The 18,741-nt window shown below is 37.3% G+C and overlaps 1 protein-coding gene across 4 annotated transcripts; it reads left to right on the plus strand.

Moving 5' to 3' along the window:
* Positions 1 to 7,141: 7,141 nt before the first annotated feature.
* ARL4A (ADP ribosylation factor like GTPase 4A) lies at positions 7,142 to 9,415 on the plus strand. Of its 4 annotated transcripts, none has more exons than XM_036894533.2 (2): positions 7,142 to 7,293; positions 8,420 to 9,415. In XM_036894533.2, the coding sequence occupies exon 2, from the start codon at positions 8,509 to 8,511 to the stop codon at positions 9,109 to 9,111; it is 603 nt and encodes a 200-aa protein (XP_036750428.1). In that variant the 5' UTR covers positions 7,142 to 7,293; positions 8,420 to 8,508; the 3' UTR covers positions 9,112 to 9,415. The 4 variants fall into 4 exon arrangements, with proteins under 4 accessions (XP_036750428.1, XP_036750427.1, XP_036750424.1 ...); XM_036894532.2 differs by having other exon boundaries at positions 7,145 to 7,293; positions 8,423 to 9,415; XM_036894529.2 differs by lacking the exon at positions 7,142 to 7,293 and adding an exon at positions 7,335 to 7,984.
* Positions 9,416 to 18,741: the final 9,326 nt, after the last annotated feature.

Genomic DNA, 18,741 nt, shown 5'->3' on the forward strand with positions numbered 1-18,741 from the left:
AGGCCCCTCTCAGGAGGTGATATTTAAGCCTAGGGGAAGAACTTTCCCCCAGAAGTAGAGAGATTACAGAAGCACCAGGGACATAATGGACATGAACTAGAATGATAGCAGTGGGATGGTGAGATGTGGTCAGGTTGGAGGTACATGTCTTCAGTACTTGCTGATGGATTAGATGTGATGTATGAGGATAACCCCTGGGTTTCTTTCTCGGAGCAATTAGGTAAATTGATTTGTCAGTGTATTGGATGAGAAATGCAGGGTCTGAGAAGTAGGTTTAGGGTTGTTTGAGACGTTTATACTCATCTCAGTTGTTCAGGGTAGAGTTCCACATTGGAATACAAAATTATTCTCCCAAATTTGTGTGTTTAAAGCCCTGTTATTGGATGAGATTACTCAAGGAAAAAGCATAAAGTATAAACAACTGAGCTTTGGAGCATTCCAGCAAGAAGACATGACCCCTGTGACAGAGAGGATTAAAATGTTCATGATAGAAGATGTAAATATAAAATGGTCTGGACAGAGTGAGGTGGTAAAATCAAATATAACACACAGTACTAGTTAAAACTGAATAGGATCAGTTCTTAGCCATTCTGATATGATATCCTCACTGAGGCCTGCTGGCTGCACATTCTGTCAATCATGCCAGAAGGGTCAAAGGCTAGGAAATAGGGACATAGAAAGTAGGCCTTACCTATGGTGTGGTATGACACCTTTCTACCACTGGGCCTTTGGCAGTTGGGCCTAGACAAGGTGTCCAGAAGCATGTGAAAGCCCTCTTAAAGGAAGGCAAAGTGTTCTGTGACTTGAAACTGGGTGGCGCTAGATCCTGAAGATTACCTATAAAATAGATTCATGAGGACAGTTTTGGACCTGTGGGGTCCATGAATTCTTATCTAGGAATCATTGTAAGTGAATTTTGGATTGTACTTCCCTTTTGGTTTCCTCTTTTTAAAGTCTTTGTGTACCCTGGCTTTATGTTGCAGTAGATCAAAGTGAGTTATCCTAAATATGGACTCCTTAGAGTGTAATGAATAAGAGAACAGACTCTGGTGCTGGACATGGGGGACAAATCACAGTGCCACTGCCTGTTAACTGAAAAACCACTTAGGAGATGAATTAACTAGCTTAGGAGAGACAGCGTGAGAACCAGATGTAAGTATGGAAATGAAATGTAAAGAGAGAAATGTGTTAAAAGAGATATTGGTAGCTAATCATAAGTGAGGGAAAGTTTTTTTAAATGGCTTTGAGATTTCTACTTGGGGCTTATTAAATGAATTACCATTAACTAAACAGGGCTAAAACACATGGGCCATGTTTTAGCAGGAGTGATAATGAAGTGATAATTAGGTTTGAATATGCTGGGTATTTGGCAGAGGAGTTCAAGAGGCAATGGAAATGGAGTCCAGCTCAAAAAAAAAGCTTTCTGGCTCTAAGGTTATATGAGTAAATGACTATGAATGTGAATGATACCGATACAATTCAGAAACATAAATGTATCCTTTTTCTTATATCATTTAGAGCTTAGGAAAATATCCTTTTTTAGCACTTTATCCCCAGCTTTATTGAGATATAGTTGACATATAACATGGTGTAAGTTTTAAGGTGTACAGTGTGATGATTTGATATCTGCATATATTGTGAAATGATCACCACAATAAGGTTAATAAAAACATCCATCATCTCACATTGTTACCATTTGTATGTGTGTGTGGTGATAACATTTAAGGGCTACTCTCTTAACAACTTTCAAGAACAATACAGTATTGTTAACCATAGTCACCATGCTGTACCTTGGATCCTCAGAACTTAATTATCTTATAACTGGAAATTTATACCCTTTGACCAATATTTCCCCATTTCCCCCTTCCTCCTAGCCCTTGGCAACCACCATTCTAATTTCTATTTCTATGAGTTCAACTTCATGCAGTATTTTTCTGTGTCTGACTTATCTCACTTAGCATAATGCCCTCCAGGCTTATCTATGTTGTTGCAAATTACAAATTTTCAAGGCTGAATAATTCTACTGTGTGTGTGTGTCACATTTTCTTTATCCATTCATCCATAGACAAGTACTTAGGTTGTTTACAGGTTTTGGCTCTTGTGAATAATGCTGCAGTAAACATGGGGGTTCAGATATTTCAAGAGAGTGATTTCATTTCCTTTTATTTATATGTCCAGAGCTGGGGCTGCTGGATCATATGGTAGTTATATTTTAATTTTCTGAGGAACCTCCATACTGTTTTCCATTGTGGATGAACTAATTTACATTCCCAACAATAATGTATACCAGTTTTTATGCCAATACTATACTGGTTTTTCACCTTTGTAATACAGTTTGAAATCAGGAAGTGAAATCAGCCTTGTTCTTTCTCAAGATTACTTTGGCTATTTGCAGTCTTTTGTGGTTCTATATGGATTTTAGTAGTATTTTTTTCTGATTTGGGAAAAATGCCATTGGAACTTGGAGAGGGATTACACTGAATCCATAATAACTTTGTTTAGTATGGAAATATAACAGTATTAGTTCTTCTATTCCATGAACATGGCCGATCTTCCCATGTATTTGTGTTCTTCTCAATTTATTTCATAAATAATTTATAGTTTTCAGTGTTCGGATCTTCTACCTACTGGGTAAAATTTATTCTTATTTTATTCCTTCCTAATTTGGATGCGTTTTATTTCTTTTTCTTGCCTGGTTTCTCTGGTTAGAACTTCCAGTACTATGTTGAATAGGAATGGTGAAAGTAGGCTCCCTTATCTTGTTTCCTGGCCTGGGAGGAAAACTTACAGTTTTTCACCTTTGGGTGTGATATTAGCTATGGGCTTTTCATACAAACCATTGAAAGTTCAGATACATTTCTTTTATATCCAGTTTGTTGAGACTTTATCATGAAAGGATGTTGAATTTTTTCAAATGCTTTTTCTGCATCTTTTGAGAGGATGACATAGTTTTTAATCTTGCATTCTATTAATATGCTGTATTACACTTATTGATGTGCATATGTTGAACCATTCCTGCATCCCAGGGATAATTCCCATTGTGTATGATCCTTTTAATGTGCTGTTGAAATTTGATTTCCTAGTATTTTGTTGAGAAGTTTTACATCTCTATCCATCAGGGATATTGGCCAATAATTTTATTGTCTTGTGTCCTTTCCTGGCTTTCTCAGGTTGATGATATGTTTGGGAGTGTTCTCTTCTTTTTAGTTTGTAAAGGATTGGGGTTAATTTTTCTTTAAACTTTTGGTGGAAATCACCAGTGAAACCATCTGGTATTGGATTTTTATTTGTTGGTGGTTTCTTTTTTAACTCAGTTTCCTTATTATTGGTCTGTTCAGATTTTCTATTTCTTTATGATTCAGTCTTGGTAGGTTGTATGTTTTTAAGAATTTGTCTGTTTCTTCTAGGCTGTACAATTTGTTGGCATATAGTTAATTCTTAGTAGCTTCTTTGATAATATGTATTTCTGTGGTATCCATTGCAGTGTTCCCCTTTTTCATTTACAATTTTGTGTCCGTTTTTGTTTTTTCTTGGTTAGTCTAGCTAAAGGTTGTCAATTTATCTTTTTGAAAAACCACCTCTTAGTTTTGCTGATCTTTCTACTATTTTTCTATTCTCTATTTCACTAACTTCAGCTCTAATCTTTATTATTACTTCTGTTAACTTTGGCTTAGTTTATAATTCTTTTTGTAGTTCTTTGAAGTTGATTATTCAAGATCTTTCTTTTTTCTTAATGCAGGCATTTACAGCTATAAACTCTCGTATTAGAATTGCTTTTGCTGTATCCCATAGGTTTATGTTGTGTTTCCATTTTCATTTGTCTCAAGATAGTTTTTGATTTCTTTTTTATTTCTTCTTTGATCCACTGGTTGATCAGGAGTGTGTTGTTTAATTTCCAATTGTGAATTGTGTGTTGTTGTGAATTTTCCTCCTCTTTTCTAATTTCATGTCATTGTGGTCAGAAAAGACACTTGATATATGTTCAGTCTTGAATTTCTGGTGGTGATATGATCTATCCTCGATAATATTCCATGTGGATTTGAGAAGAATGTGTGTTCCTGCTGCTTGTTGGATGGAATGGTCTGTATATGTCTGTTACTGTATTTGGTCTATAGAGCTGTTCAAATGCTGATTCCTCATTGGTTTTCTACCTGAATGACAGGTATTAAAGTTCCTCTAGCACGTCCTTTTTTTTCCAATGGGAAATTATAATCTCCTCTTTTAGGATGTGTTTAAACATATCATAAACTTTATGCCTCCATGATCTGTATACTGTAGCTTCTACCTGCAAATCTTTTCCCTGCCCTTTGTCTGGTGTTGAGTTCTTTTAATATTCAACTTTAAAAATTACATTTCTCTGTTATCTTGACTCTGCCAGATAAAGTTTGTATAAGCATAGGACTTGATAATAACTTCCATTTTACTATTCAGAAATCCTTTGAATATCATAGCAGTTATGTGCTTGTGTGTCTGTCACCTCCACTACACCAGTTCCTTCTCCCAGAGATCATGCCTTCTGTTTACGCAGACCTCCAAGCTTGAGAGATTCAAATAAATATGTATTGAAACAAATAAAGTGAGGTGTCCTAGAAGAGGAAGCAGTATATAAAAATAAACGGCAAAGGTTAAGAAGGACATCAGTTGCAGTATGTTCGTGCGTAACACAAGTACATCATAGAAAATCAGATTATGGAATAAAGAAAAACTGCTATAGGTATCAGATTTGATCTGGGCCCTGGTATTCAAAAAGAGGAACATGGTACATTACTCAACTGTAGTTATTTGAAAGGACAAAAACTTCCTCCTTTCTTAAGGTTAGTATTTCCTCAAAATACCCAATCATTAATAACTTGGGATACTTGCTGAAATGCAGATCCCTAACCTCTCCTGTATCGTTCTGATTTGGCAGTTATATAATGGGGATCAGTAATCTATATCTGTACAAGTACTACCAGGTGATTCTCATTATTAGCCAAGTTTGGAAAACCTTAACTAAATGCAGTTTCACAGTGCCCCTAGTGTCTCAGTAATTTTTTCATGGTGCCTCAGCCAAAAGAAATACCCCAAAGTTCCATTTAAGTAGATAGATCCAAGCAACTTAATAGTTGTAGTTGTTGACAGGATCCAAGAGATGGCACTGTGTTTCCCTCAAAAAGTTAAAATATCCCACAGAATCCTTAGGAGTTCCCTGAGGCACCGCGGAGCATCTCGGCACACAGTTTCTGAACTGGAGCCTAAAGGGAACGTTTTCCTGAAATAGCATTTAAATAAGATATCTAAATGGGCCATTTACAGGAGACTGCACAACAAAGTAGACAGTGTATTCCATGAATTTCACCTTTTTATACCATTTGTTGCAGTTTTGATATGGTTCTTATTGCTTATAGAGCAGGAGAATCATTTTCCTATAAAGAGCCAAAGAGCAGATATTTTAGGTTTTGGGCCACAGATGACCTCTACTGTATATTCTGATCTTTCATGTTGCAGCCCTTTAAACAGTGTAAAAACCATACTTATCTCCTGAATTTGGCTCACAGGCTGTAGTTTGCCAATTCTTATTCTAGTTATAACTCTAGGATATAACATTAAAGTGCAGTTGCGGTGATGGTGATTCTACAAGGGTGGAAACTCTGTTATTTTCCTATCTCATCTTTTTTGCTCCAAGGAACACTGTGCCAAAATGCACCCTTGCAACCAGTATGGGAAGGGCTTACTTATTGCAGAGTTATTGTAAACAGAAGCCTGTCATAGAATCATGCTTTTAGTCTTCCTTTAAGGAGAACTTGCAAGTTTTTCCAGCTTAATAAAGAATCCCTGTAAATTTCCAAGTAAAGGAGACTAGTCATTGCACTAAGCCTTATCACTAACTGGCTGATTATTATAATTGGCTAATGAGATTCCACAATTTTAATAAGGTAAGCTTTAGCTTATCCTATATTCAGTAATTTGACAGAATATGCCATTTGAGACTTGTAGCTTTATTTCCAAAATTACTATTGTCTTGAACAATATGCATTGTGCTTAGTCCTTAGGTTTCTGTGTCAGGTATCTTTAAAAATCTTGTATGACAAGTACTTTCCCTATGCTAGTCATAAAGGAGATAAGTATCACTAGCAGTAATGGTGTTGGAAAAAAATCAGTCAATTTCTTGAGAAAATTTCAATCCATGTTTTAAAAGTGTACGTTTTCGAGCACCATATAGATTTTTCTGAGTTCCAATCTCTTATAGCCTCTTCCACCAAAAAGACATTTGTTCATTGATGTTTTCCCAGAACTTTATCAGTACCTCTCCTTCAATGATAAGCACCCTGAAATGATCACATTTTTTCATGTGGCAATTTGGTTACTTTTTCTCCCATGAGACCAATATTCCAAGAGAGCAGGACAATATCTGATTTGCTCACTATTTTTTCACATAGAATTGTACTTGACTATATTTTAGGTGTTCAATAAGTATTTGCAAATACATAGATCAAGCACAAATTGCATTGAGTCAGAATTATTAAATGGAAAGCATCATATATTTAATGACTGATAGATTTAAGTTCTAGGACCACCACTAATTTTCCTTGGGTAATTAGAAATAGCTATTTAATCTTACAGTGTATTTCTTCATCTGTAAAACTAGGAAATTTCTACGTGTCGCCACCTCAGAGAGACGCTGCTAAGATACGTGGTAGAGGCTATTTGTTTGCAAAAGGAAGGTGCGTTACAGACACTAGTCTGGCCGTGACACCCAAGGCAGCTACCGTGGCACGTCCGCGTCACCCGTTTATACAAGAGGCCCGTCCGTCCGGTGTCTTCTGAAGTCCCTGACCCTACGTCACCGGCCACCGCCCAAAGGACGCCGTATAGTGTCCTGAGGATAGGCGGTGCCGGGTGGGGCCCGGGGACCAGTCCGAAGGAAGCTGCGGGCTCCAGGAAGCGTCACAGACACAACGGCTCCAGGGGATGAGGCCGGAAGCTCCACCCGACTTCGCCAGCAGCCTGCCCGCGCTAGGCCAGTTCGAAAGTGACCTTGTTTTGGCGTTGCTGGGAGACCGGGCTCCCGCACGCCCCCCACTGGCCGACGCGGGGCGAACGCGGCTAGGGGGCGGGGCCGCCGCAGGCACGGGGAGCGGTCGGCGGAGCACCGTTAGAGCGGTCTGGCGCGCGGCGCCCGCCGCCTCCCGGGAAGCCGAATCGTCCCTTGCCAACGCCCAGGCCTCGCCGGTGCTCGCCGGCAGGTATCAGCCCGCTCCCCGGAGGCTGTGGCAAACGCTGGGTTAAGACGAGGGAAGGACGGTTAGTCAGGTGAGCCGCAGCGGGGCGGATAGCTGGCGTGACTGCTCTTGCCGAGGAGAGAAGCCGGGGTCGGGTATAGAGGGACCGGGTGAAGCTCTCGCGTAGCGGGGATGGTGGGCCTGCCCCAGCGCGGCCGCAGTTCAGGTCATTCAGTGTGCCGGCCGACGCGGCCGCAGGTAGCACCCTCCGGCTAGCGGACAAAGGGTTAACGTGCCAGCAGTGCCCGCGGGCCCCGGATGTGAGAGCCGCGGAGCAGCGTCCCTGAGCCGCGCTGCAGGTGCTCCCGGGCGGGCGGGGCGAGCGGCCTGCGGAGATAGGACCCACTGGTTGAAGCTCTCTTTCTCCTGCAGGGGCCGCTCGGATCCCTCCGCAGGTGCCTTATTTTCCAACTTGAGGGCAACAGGTGGTCCTTGTAGACCCAGGGAGAGCCCGGCTTCGCCGCGCAGGGAGCGGCAGTTACTCTTACCAATTAGGGTGGGGGGCGGGCGCAGCATGGCCTCTGAAGCGGGTGACCAATCGGGTTTGGGCTACGGGGTGGGCCGTGAGGAGTGGGCGTGGCCGGAGTCCGAATCTACGGCTTCCAGCGCAGCAACGCCAGAGCTGCGTGGAGAGTTTAGCTGTGTGGACGTGGGGTACGTTACCCCAGCATAAAGACGCCTACCAATGCTTTCTCATTTGGACCCAGACTCCAATTCCGGAGGTGAGAGCATTGTGCCTTTTTATTTGGGGACGGAAAGGGCAATTGTCACCTTGGGTATGCTGTTAAGCATGTGGAATTAGGTTCCAAAGATAGGATTTTGTGTTACAAATTTTCTGCCAAAAAAGGCACTCCTGTGGTTACCGCCACTTGGACCAGTTGCTGGTGATGAGGTTGTCTCCGGAATGAGGTCTTTGAGATTTGGAGACCCGGAGGAGTAAGGTACTCTTTCCTGCAGATCCAGGGAATGTGAAAGAATTTCAATCACAGTGATTATTCTGTCGGTTTGTCTTGGATTGCGTACGTTTCATATTTCATTTGGTTTGTTTATTGAAGCAAGTTTTATCAAGCCCCTTGTGTTGTTTATTTTCTCACAAAAAGAGAAAAACAGTTGTAGTACATTATTTCACAAGAATAACTTACCCTTTTTCCCCTCAGCAGTCTTGTAGCGGGATCCCCTAGGAAGAGAAGTTCTAAAGCAGTCAGAAGAAAGCATTTCCATTTGGAAGATTTATTTGCAGCTGGAAATGGGGAATGGACTGTCGGACCAGACTTCTATCCTGTCCAGCCTGCCATCATTTCAGTCCTTTCACATTGTTATTCTGGGTTTGGACTGTGCTGGAAAGACAACTGTATTATACAGGCTGCAGTTCAATGAATTTGTAAATACTGTACCTACCAAAGGATTTAATACTGAAAAAATTAAGGTAACGTTGGGGAATTCTAAAACAGTTACTTTTCACTTCTGGGATGTAGGTGGTCAGGAGAAATTGAGGCCACTGTGGAAGTCATATACCAGATGCACAGATGGCATTGTGTTTGTTGTGGACTCTGTTGATGTTGAAAGGATGGAAGAAGCCAAAACTGAACTTCATAAAATAACTAGGATATCAGAAAATCAAGGAGTCCCTGTACTTATAGTTGCTAACAAACAAGACTTGAGGAACTCATTGTCTCTCTCAGAAATCGAGAAATTGTTGGCAATGGGTGAACTGAGCTCATCAACTCCATGGCATTTGCAGCCCACCTGTGCGATCATAGGAGATGGACTAAAGGAAGGACTTGAGAAACTACATGATATGATAATTAAAAGAAGAAAAATGTTGCGCCAACAGAAAAAGAAAAGATGAATGGTGACACCTTTTATATCTGTGTGGAGTAGGTTTTCTCTGGTCTGATTTTGACAAATGGAAATGTCTACAGCCTGGTTTGCCTGCCTGCCCTCCTGGATGCTGTTTGTTTTGTTGAACAATCAGATGCCCAATTCTTTTGCCTTGTGGAAGATGAGTGAATGCTTCTTAAAGTGGTCTCTTCTCCCTACCCCACAAATCTTGGTACTAACATTTTGGAAAGCCAAGCAAGAATAGTAAATTGACAAGAAACCAGTTGTGGAAATTTGAACCTGAAGTTAGTGAAATAAAACTTATTGAGGAGTGTCTGCCTAATGTTTTGTGCTTACATCTTTTTGGGAGAAGCCTTTGCAAGGATATTGCATACAAGGCTTTGTATGCTAAGAGAAAATAAAATGAATGGAAATACCAAGGTAGATTAACATACATACAATTATATTGATCACATTGGTCCAACAAGTAAGGGACAAGGAGGAAGTGTTTTTAAGTTTGACCAAATGAATTTTGACATTTTGTGGAATCATATTGTAATGCTATCTATATCTTAATTCTAGACAATGTTTAAGTTGGTCTTTCTTAAAATAAGGTATTCGGGGCATATTCAAGTGCATGGAATATTTTTCTCAACAAAGCATGTTTTGGTGTATAGTCTTTTCAGAAATAGCTATGCATTCTTTCTACATAATCAGGTTTAAAACACTTGGGACTTAGGGCTGTTATTAGTTGTTTGTTGGAAGCACTTTGGAAGAACAACATAACTCCTATATAGTAGTACCTTTGGGTATGTAGATTAATCATAAATGCACATGCTGGGATTTATTTATGGATTTATGAAGAAAACAATTCAGTCAAGAGGATGTAACTACAATATATGGTCTCTAAACTATTCCAGTTATAAAATACTTGTTTTATTAATATTTGCTGGCTGAACACAGATGTGGTTTCATATAATTGTGTACTGTTATGGGAGGAGCAAAGGCTTTATAAACAACACCTGAAGCGCTGTGGAGTGAAAATGTACGAGATAACCCTGTATGTACTCTGAGCTTTAACTTTTTGTTTACAAACTAAACAGTGTTATACAGCCAATCCAGTTCTGATTATAAGATAAGAAATGGTACAGTACTACAGATAAGAATTCCAATTACAGAAAATGGAGGGGAAAGTAGCAAAGCTATGTTTTGTGAAAATTCACTTGGTGCTGTTTAACACTGAAATTTTTTAAAAAGCCTTTAAGAGGAGGAAAAACCATCTAATTCTTATCTATAGGCAAAGACTTACTTCCAGAGATCATATATTAGCAAATAAAATGTCTGTCTGTAAAGCAAACAGCTATTCTGAAGATAACCAAAAGAAATGCACTTTGGTAGCCTGGTTTTGTTTTTGTTTTTGTTTCTTTTAGAGGCACCGCTGAGTTTTTGGAAACTTGATTCTTGTTACACCCAAAATGAAGTAGCTTCCTGTGGAGCTTTCATATGTTAAATATACCTGCACTAGTGACAGTCACTTAGAATGTTTATATTTATAGAAATGTGGATAATAATTATCAATAAACTACTTGAGGCACTAGGAGAACAGTGTTTGAGTTTTAATGTATTTCCACTTTGGCTGAAGCTTTTAATTAGGTGAGTGATGATAACTTTGACCGCTGGGTTACATAGTCGTAGTATGGTTCTGTTTAAGTGTGACAGACACCAAAGACTGTTTTCTTGGAGAGTTTATATTTTCCCTTCACTATATGAAATCATGGTCTATAGTCCAAACATTACTAGATTCATGGTGGATTAATAAACCTTGCTGAAAAGTAAATCTCTGAATCAATTTAGATTGTCAGCCTTCCTGTAATCTATACATACTTGCTGTATAAAATAGTACTGTTTTAATTATTGAAAGTTGAAGTGTCTTGACCTTTATTTTTTAGCTTGAGAATTGGGGGAGCAAATCCATGTTATCTAGAGCATTTCATATTTAGTGAACAACAAAAAAAGAAATGGCATGAACACTGTACTAGCTTTTATTTATAAAATAGATTTTCCAGTTTGCAAAATGCGGGTTTCCAATCACCTATTCTAACTTGAAATACCGGTAGTAGGGTAATAAGGAGTCTCAAAATAAACCCTGAAGAGTTTAGACAGTACTTTTGTATCTAGTTTTATTAAGGTACACTTTTTCTAAAGTATATTTCTAAGGTATTTTCTTACAGTTGAAGTTAATTTGGTTTAATGCCAAATATTAATCAAGAACAACTCTAATTTCAAATTACTATCAAAGAACAAACTTTAAAAAAGTTTTGATATTTAGAGACTTAAAAGTCCAGAGTTCTAAAATGGATTATAAACATTTAGGAGAAAGTGTTGTATACTTCAGCAAGCATAGGTTCACTAAGAATTAATCATGGAAAAATGAATACTCATCGAAAATAAAAAAAGTACAAATATATGTATGTAGAAAGATAACTATCTTAGAGAAAGATATGGATGTAGAAAGGTAATAGTCTGAGAAGAATAATGGTTTCTGAACAGAGGGAAAGGCATAGACTTGGAATGTTTTTGTTTATACAAGGCTCGGGATGCTTAAAGAGTGTTGGATTAGTTGCTCATGTTGACTTGGAAAGAGGTCTTTTGTAGAGTGTTTCAAGGTTCTATTTAATACAACAATTTCATCAGTAATATAAACAATGGTTTCGTCAGTGATAATGAAGACACAAAACATGTTTCTTTAAACTTTCCATGATGTAACACTTGACATTTAGCTAACACAACTTGGAATCTTGAATACAATCTTTTGAGGTTGGAATTTTACATTTAAGGTTTGAATTTATCATAACATTCTGTAAATGGATTGTGGGATGCTTGTGTAACATTGTGAGTATGCTTAGTGCCACTGACTCACACATCTAAAAATAGTTAAAAATAGTAAATTTTGTATTTTAACAATAAAAACTTTAGCAAAATATTAAATGTATGCTTAGTTACAAAGAATCAGCTAAGAGTAGAGTGGGGGCAAACTAATATAGAGACCATATTTAATTACAAATTTTATGGAAGATTGGGGTGTTTAAAGCTCAATATGAGCCAGTATAGCATGCTAAGTAATCATAAATTTGACATGAAAACATGACAGTCAGAGATAATCTCAAGCCACAGCTGAAGTATGTGTCACTCTGCATACAAGTTAGAAATGTAGGAATACCTATAAGGGAGGCTAGTTTTAGGAGGATTTTATGTGTACTAGCTAAAAACAAAGAGTTTGGGGGTCCAGTTAGGGTTCAAATTCTGGCTCTCCTGCTATTAACACTTTTGACCTCTTGGCAAGTTCTTGAAACTTAATATGTGAATGCCATGCCCTCCTGGGAAACGAAAACTGTCACATAGAATTTGGAGAGGTTTAAATGAAGTAATGTAAACTATTTAGCACATCACCAAGCATTTGATAGGAACTCAAATAGTAGTCATTATTATTAATCACATGAATATGTGTTGAGAGGCAGTGTGGCATTGTTGATAATCGCCATGCAAGTTAAGATTTGAACCCTGAATCCGCCACTTACTAATTTTATCTTGGACAATTTATTTAAATACTGTCAGCCTTAGTTTCTTCACTTTCAGTTTTGAATCATGTTTTTAATGTCTTCTGCTTATGTTTTGCTGGAGTTGAGATTATAATCCATATTAGGCACTGGGTTATAAACATGTTGAGTAGAAAAGTGTGGGTTATTAGTCACAATAAACCCTTTCTTTACTGGGCCCTCTCTTTTCTGGTTCTGCAATAAGGAGGAAATGAAAACAAGCGCCAACAGAAGTGTTACCTGAGCATCGGCCCTCATCCCTTCCTTTCCTAATGGAAGACTAACTCAGGAAATGGAGCTCAGATACACATTGCATTAGTAGTTCTAAATGATCGATTGGAACTGGTATTGATTAACACAATGGTTCACAAAGTGTGGTCTATGGATCAGAAGCATCAGCATTACCAAGGAACTTGCTAGAAATGCAAATTCTCAGGCTGTACTCCAGACCTACAAATATGGAAGTTTGGGACTGAGCCCAGTAATCTGTACCCTCACAAGCCTTCTAGTGGTTCTGATATTCATTAAAGTTAACCATTGAGTTAACAGAAAATCCAGTCATTTATCATGCTAAAAAATAAAAATAATTGAACTAAGATAAATCATTTCAATACTATAAAATTCAGGCTTTTTTGAAAAGTGCTTTTTCAAAAGCACGGTTCTCTTTACAGTACGCATCCAGTAAAACCTTGCTGAATGAATTTTCCTTGACAATAGCAGAAACTATCTAAGTGTCATATCTTATAAATTAATTTCTGTACATACATATACACAAAAGAGAGCTTTGCTTGTGAATTATGCTAAGTATTGTGTAGTATTCTAAAATTGGGTGGTTGAAGAGAGATTGAAGTTGATTTGTTTCAGTGATACTCTAGCTTTAAATAAAAATCTTAGCCTTTTATTATGACAAATTTCAGACTTTTATAAAAGTAGAATAGCATAATGAACACCGAAGTCTCTCTTCTAGTTTCAGTTATTATCCAGTCAAAGCCAATCCCATTTCCTCTATATTCTTGTACGTTTTCTTCTCTTCCACCTTTCTTGTCCCCGAACCCTTGTATTATTTTGAAGTGAGTTATAAAAATTACATTTTATTTATAGATATTTCGGTATGTGTCTGTAAGAGATAAGCAGTTTTAAAAAACAATCTCAATGTCATCACATGTATAAAAAGAAATCAATACTTCAAAATAATCTAATATCCATTCAGTGTTCAGATTTCCCCAATTATTTTTAAGTTTTTTAGAATCAAGATTAACCAATAATAATCCACACATTGTGATTAATATGTGTGGTTGACATATGTCTCCATAGGTTCCCTTTTCCTCTGCACCCCATCTCCTCCTCCCCAATCTCTCTGCCTTCCTCTCCTTCCTGTGCCTTTCCCCACCTTCCCCAAGCCTTCTCTCTCTCTACTACTGAATTTGTTTTTGTACAGTTTCCCACACTCTGGGTCTTGTTGAATACATTTCCCTTGTGGTGCTTCACATGTTTCTTTGTACTCTCAAATTTATTTTTTTTCCCCAAGGCTACTTCAGAGGTGGTAATGTCCTATAGTTCCATGCATCGGTACTAGGTCTGGTTGTCTCTCTCTTTTGGATGTTAGCAGCCATTGATGGTCATTGTCTTAATTAATGACATCTAATAAAACTGACTGTGGTGATGGAAACATGCTATATCTACACTGTCCAATTTTGTAGCCATTAGCCATGTGCAGTTATTGAGCCATCAAATGTGGCTGGTGTGACTAAGGAAATGTAAATTTAGATTTTATCGAATGTTAATTAAATTTAAATAGCAACAGGTGGATGTGGCTACTGCATTGGACAGGGCTGACTAGATTCATTCATTAAGAGCTGTAAAGGGGTGACATTTTATATTCTATCGTCTTCATTTGTAAGCTAGGGTGTTTCTATAAGAAATCCTCTCACCAATGATTTGGTTATTTTGAGGTTCAATTCTTAAGGAAAGGCAAGATAAATGCTTCTCTTGATTTGTAAACTTTAAAAATGAGTTGGTTCCTTAGAATCCTCCGAAGGTGACCAGTAAAGTTTGAGTATCATTATAACCTTACCCATTTAAACATAGTTGACATATTTTTATTCTTTGCAGTTTCTTATCCCCATTTATGCTCAAATTGTCCCATCTTTAGAGAACAGGGTCCTTTTAACATCACCCTGGTAATCTTTGATAGTTCCTTTGCTTTCTGACTTGACAATAAATTCCTGCCTTACCTTGCATTTCTTTCCCAGACCTGTAGTTTTTCTAGGATCCCCAGGTTCCTTGTAGTGGAAAATTATATGTGGAGTCCACACTTGTAGAGTACTGGATTTTTCATTATTTCTAGGCCCTTTCAGTGGATAAAACTAGGATTTTTTTAAAAAGATACATAATTAGTATACACTTGGTATTTCCAATTCAAAGCTTAAAATCTATCAGAATGGTAGTTTTTTTTTTACATAACTTTAGTTATGTTACTATTACCTCTTTTCACCTATGCCAAAAATCCTAATTGTCAACCACACACACTTAACTCTTTCACTTTATTCTACTCTAATCCTAATCTTCAATCTCAAAATGGTACACTACACACCACAGTATGATTACTGTAAATTGTTTAACAATAGTTGTAGTTTCTTTTCTCTTTAAGTTATATGTCACTAGGATGTACAGTCAAAGTTCCTGTATATGTATGTGTGTGTGTGTGTGTGTGTGTGTGTGTGTGTGTGTGTGTGTGTGTTTTAATGTGATTATGCACCGACTAGTGTGTGTTTAGGAACATTAATTCCATAAATCTTTTACTTTATAGAAATGTTGAGTGGTTTATTTAATACATGCAATTCTTCCAATATATTTAAAATATTCAACTTGGAATTAAAAACATTTACACACCATAATTTTAAAGTCTTACTTTTATAAACTGAGCAGCATGAATATTTTCCACAGTCAAGGAGAATTTTTTTCCATTTTTAATTTGAGACCCAAACTAGCAGTAGAATTGTTTCATGAAAATTTAAGTTCATGTAGTTTGCATTGGAAGACATCTGATATAAAACAGGCTCTGATTGAAAAAGTACTCTTGCCTTCCTGTTGCAGATCTGTGTAATGTCCACAAAAATAGGAATAGTCATTTGTTTTCTTGCCTTTTCAAGTGATTAGAAACCATGGGCATCCAGTGAACCAATGTATTTTTTTTATTAAAGTATTATTGATATGCAATCTTATGATGGTTTCATATACACAACACAGTGGTTCAACATTCACCCATATTATCAAGACCTCACTACCTCCATTATGGTCACTGTCTATCAACATAGTAAGATGTTATAGAGTCATTAATTGTATTCTTCATGCTTTACTACTGTCCCAGTGATCTACCTATATTGTGATTGCAAATTATAGTGCCCCTTAATCCCCTTCTCCCTCCCCACCTATCCTCCCCTTTGGTAACCACTAGTCCTTTCTCAGTGTCTGTAAATCTACTGCTTTTTCGTTCCTTCTGTTTTTCTTTGTTTTTGTACTTGACAAATGAGTGAAATAATTTGGTATTTGTTTTTTCTGTCTGACTAATTTCACTGAGTGTAATACCCTCTAGATCCATCCATGTTGCAAATGGGAGGATTTTTAAAATGGCTGAATAGTATTTCATTGTGTATATGTACCACATCTTTATATATTCATCTGTTGATGGACATTTAGGTTGCTTCCATATCTTGGCTATTGTAAATAGTGCAACAATAAACATAGGGGTATATATGTCTTCTTGAATCAGGGATCTTGTTTTCTTTGGGTAAATTCCTAGAAGTGGAATTACTGGGTCAAGTGGTATTTTGTAGTTTTAGTTTTTTGAGTAACTTCCATATTGCTTTCCACAATGGTTGAACCAATCTACATTCCCACCAACAGTGCAGGAGGGTTCCCCTTTACCATGGCCTTTCTAACTGGTGTGAGGTGATAGCTCATTGTGGTTTTAACTTGCATTTCCCTGTTGATTAGCCATGTGGAGCATCTTTTCATGTGTCTTGAACAAATATATTTTTAAAATATTAGAACAAGAAGGGATCATAAATAGAACTGGCTTAGTGAAAATTTACCTGTCTGTCTTAGATCCCTTTTCTTTTATATAGTGAGATTTTTTTTTTCATTGGATTGATCCTAATCAAAATAACCAAACTCAGAACATGGTCTGATTCAGGGATGCTTAGACCAGACAGCATAGGGGAAATCTGAGAGAGCCCAGTGGAAAGGCAATATGGAATAAGCACTTGTCCTTCCAGGGGCTTTGTATACAATCTTATGCTAAGAGGTGCAAGTTGTCCTAGAACTTTATAGGTAGTCCCGCTCATCTCACAAAAGATAGAGACCAGTTAGAGTTAGAGTTCAAGTACTAGCTGGTGCCTATAGTGTTGCTTTTCTGTACTCATTTTGGGAATTTCCCTGGTCATGAGCATAACCAATAATTTTTTGGACTAACAGGTGATAAAGAAAAATCAAAGGTATAAAACAGTAGCAATGCCTGAAGGAAATGGGTGGTGCCAAATGGCCTAGACTAAACCACTGTAATATTTGTTTAATCAAATATTAAAACACTTTAAATCTTGCAGTTTGGTATACAAAGATGGTCCTTGCTTGATCAATCTGTCAACAAATCACCATCCTAAAACCGAGTTTGTTTTAAATTTTATACAGGAAGTTTAAATCATGATCTTGACATATATTAGCCTTGTGACTTATTGCAAGTTACTTAAGCTCTCTGAGCTGCAGCCTCCTCACCTTGAAATGGTGGTGCTACCTCTCTTACAGGGTTATGTTGTGAAAGGTTTGTGAGTCACCTGGCATGGATCCTAACATATGTATCACATATTCACTCAGGTAGCATTTGAATGACTACCTCATGCTACCAGGTATAAGCAAAACAGATTGGTAGTGTTTCTATTTCACTAGGAAGGTCCACCAGGAAAGGGAATTTATCCATTGTTATCCTTAGCTCTTAAAACATACATGGTGTGTGCACATGCTAAACATGCACATGGCACATAAAAAAAATTATGATGCTTAATTTTAATGGGGGAAATCAGAAAAAAGTTAGTTTTGGCCTAGCAAAAAGTTAGACAAAAGCAAAATAAATATAAAATGTGAAATGTGCTATGAAGGAAACAAAGGGTGGAGTTGTGGAAAACATAGTGACGACTTAACTTTCAACAAAATCTTTGGAGAAAATTTTTCCCATCTATCTAAAGAGTTATGGGAAGACTATAATGGAAAGCATTTCAGGCAAAGGGAACATTGTATGCAAAGACTCTGACATGGGAAATTATTTAATGGAGTTGAGTACTGATAGTGAACTAGTATGGTCACAGCTAGTGAGAAAAGGAGAGAATCGCTGAATGTGAAGTTAAAAGATCAGGTAAAACATCCAGTCTGACAGTTTTGTCTTCGACAATAATATTTAGTTTACTTTTATTTAGTCTTCATATATTTAATTACAAAACAATGCTATTTGTGTTTAAATCTACCATAATATTTTTCCATTTGACCATTTCTGTTTCTTTTTAATGTCCTTTTTTCCTTATTTATTTATTAATTATATTGTTTTCTCCTCTATTGTTATAAATTCTTCTATTCTTTTTGTTGTTAACATAATTACAACATACATCCTAGATTTATTGAAGCTAATATAAATTAATACTTTTGCTGCTTGCACTTTTTGCATAATACAAAAACATAAGATACACTCAACTGCATTTATCGCCCTTGTGATATGTTATTACTGCATATTTTAGTTCACATTAAAAATCATTCAAAACATGATTACTCACTCATTTATTGCATATTTATCTTTTCTGCTTTCTACTTTTTCCTGAATCTCTTAAGGTATAATATGGGATCAGTGTTCCTCTGCTTGAAGAACTTCTTTTAGTTTTTTTCTCTAGTGTGATCTGCTGGCGACAAATCCTTCCACTTGGTACCCCAAAATACTTACTTTGCTTTTACATTTAAAGGATATTTTCACTGTGTATAGAATTGTAGTTTGCCATGTTTTCTTGTTTTTTAATTTTATT

Source organism: Manis pentadactyla, chromosome 7 (genome assembly GCF_030020395.1).
Source record: "Manis pentadactyla isolate mManPen7 chromosome 7, mManPen7.hap1, whole genome shotgun sequence".
Taxonomy (NCBI): domain Eukaryota; kingdom Metazoa; phylum Chordata; class Mammalia; order Pholidota; family Manidae; genus Manis; species Manis pentadactyla.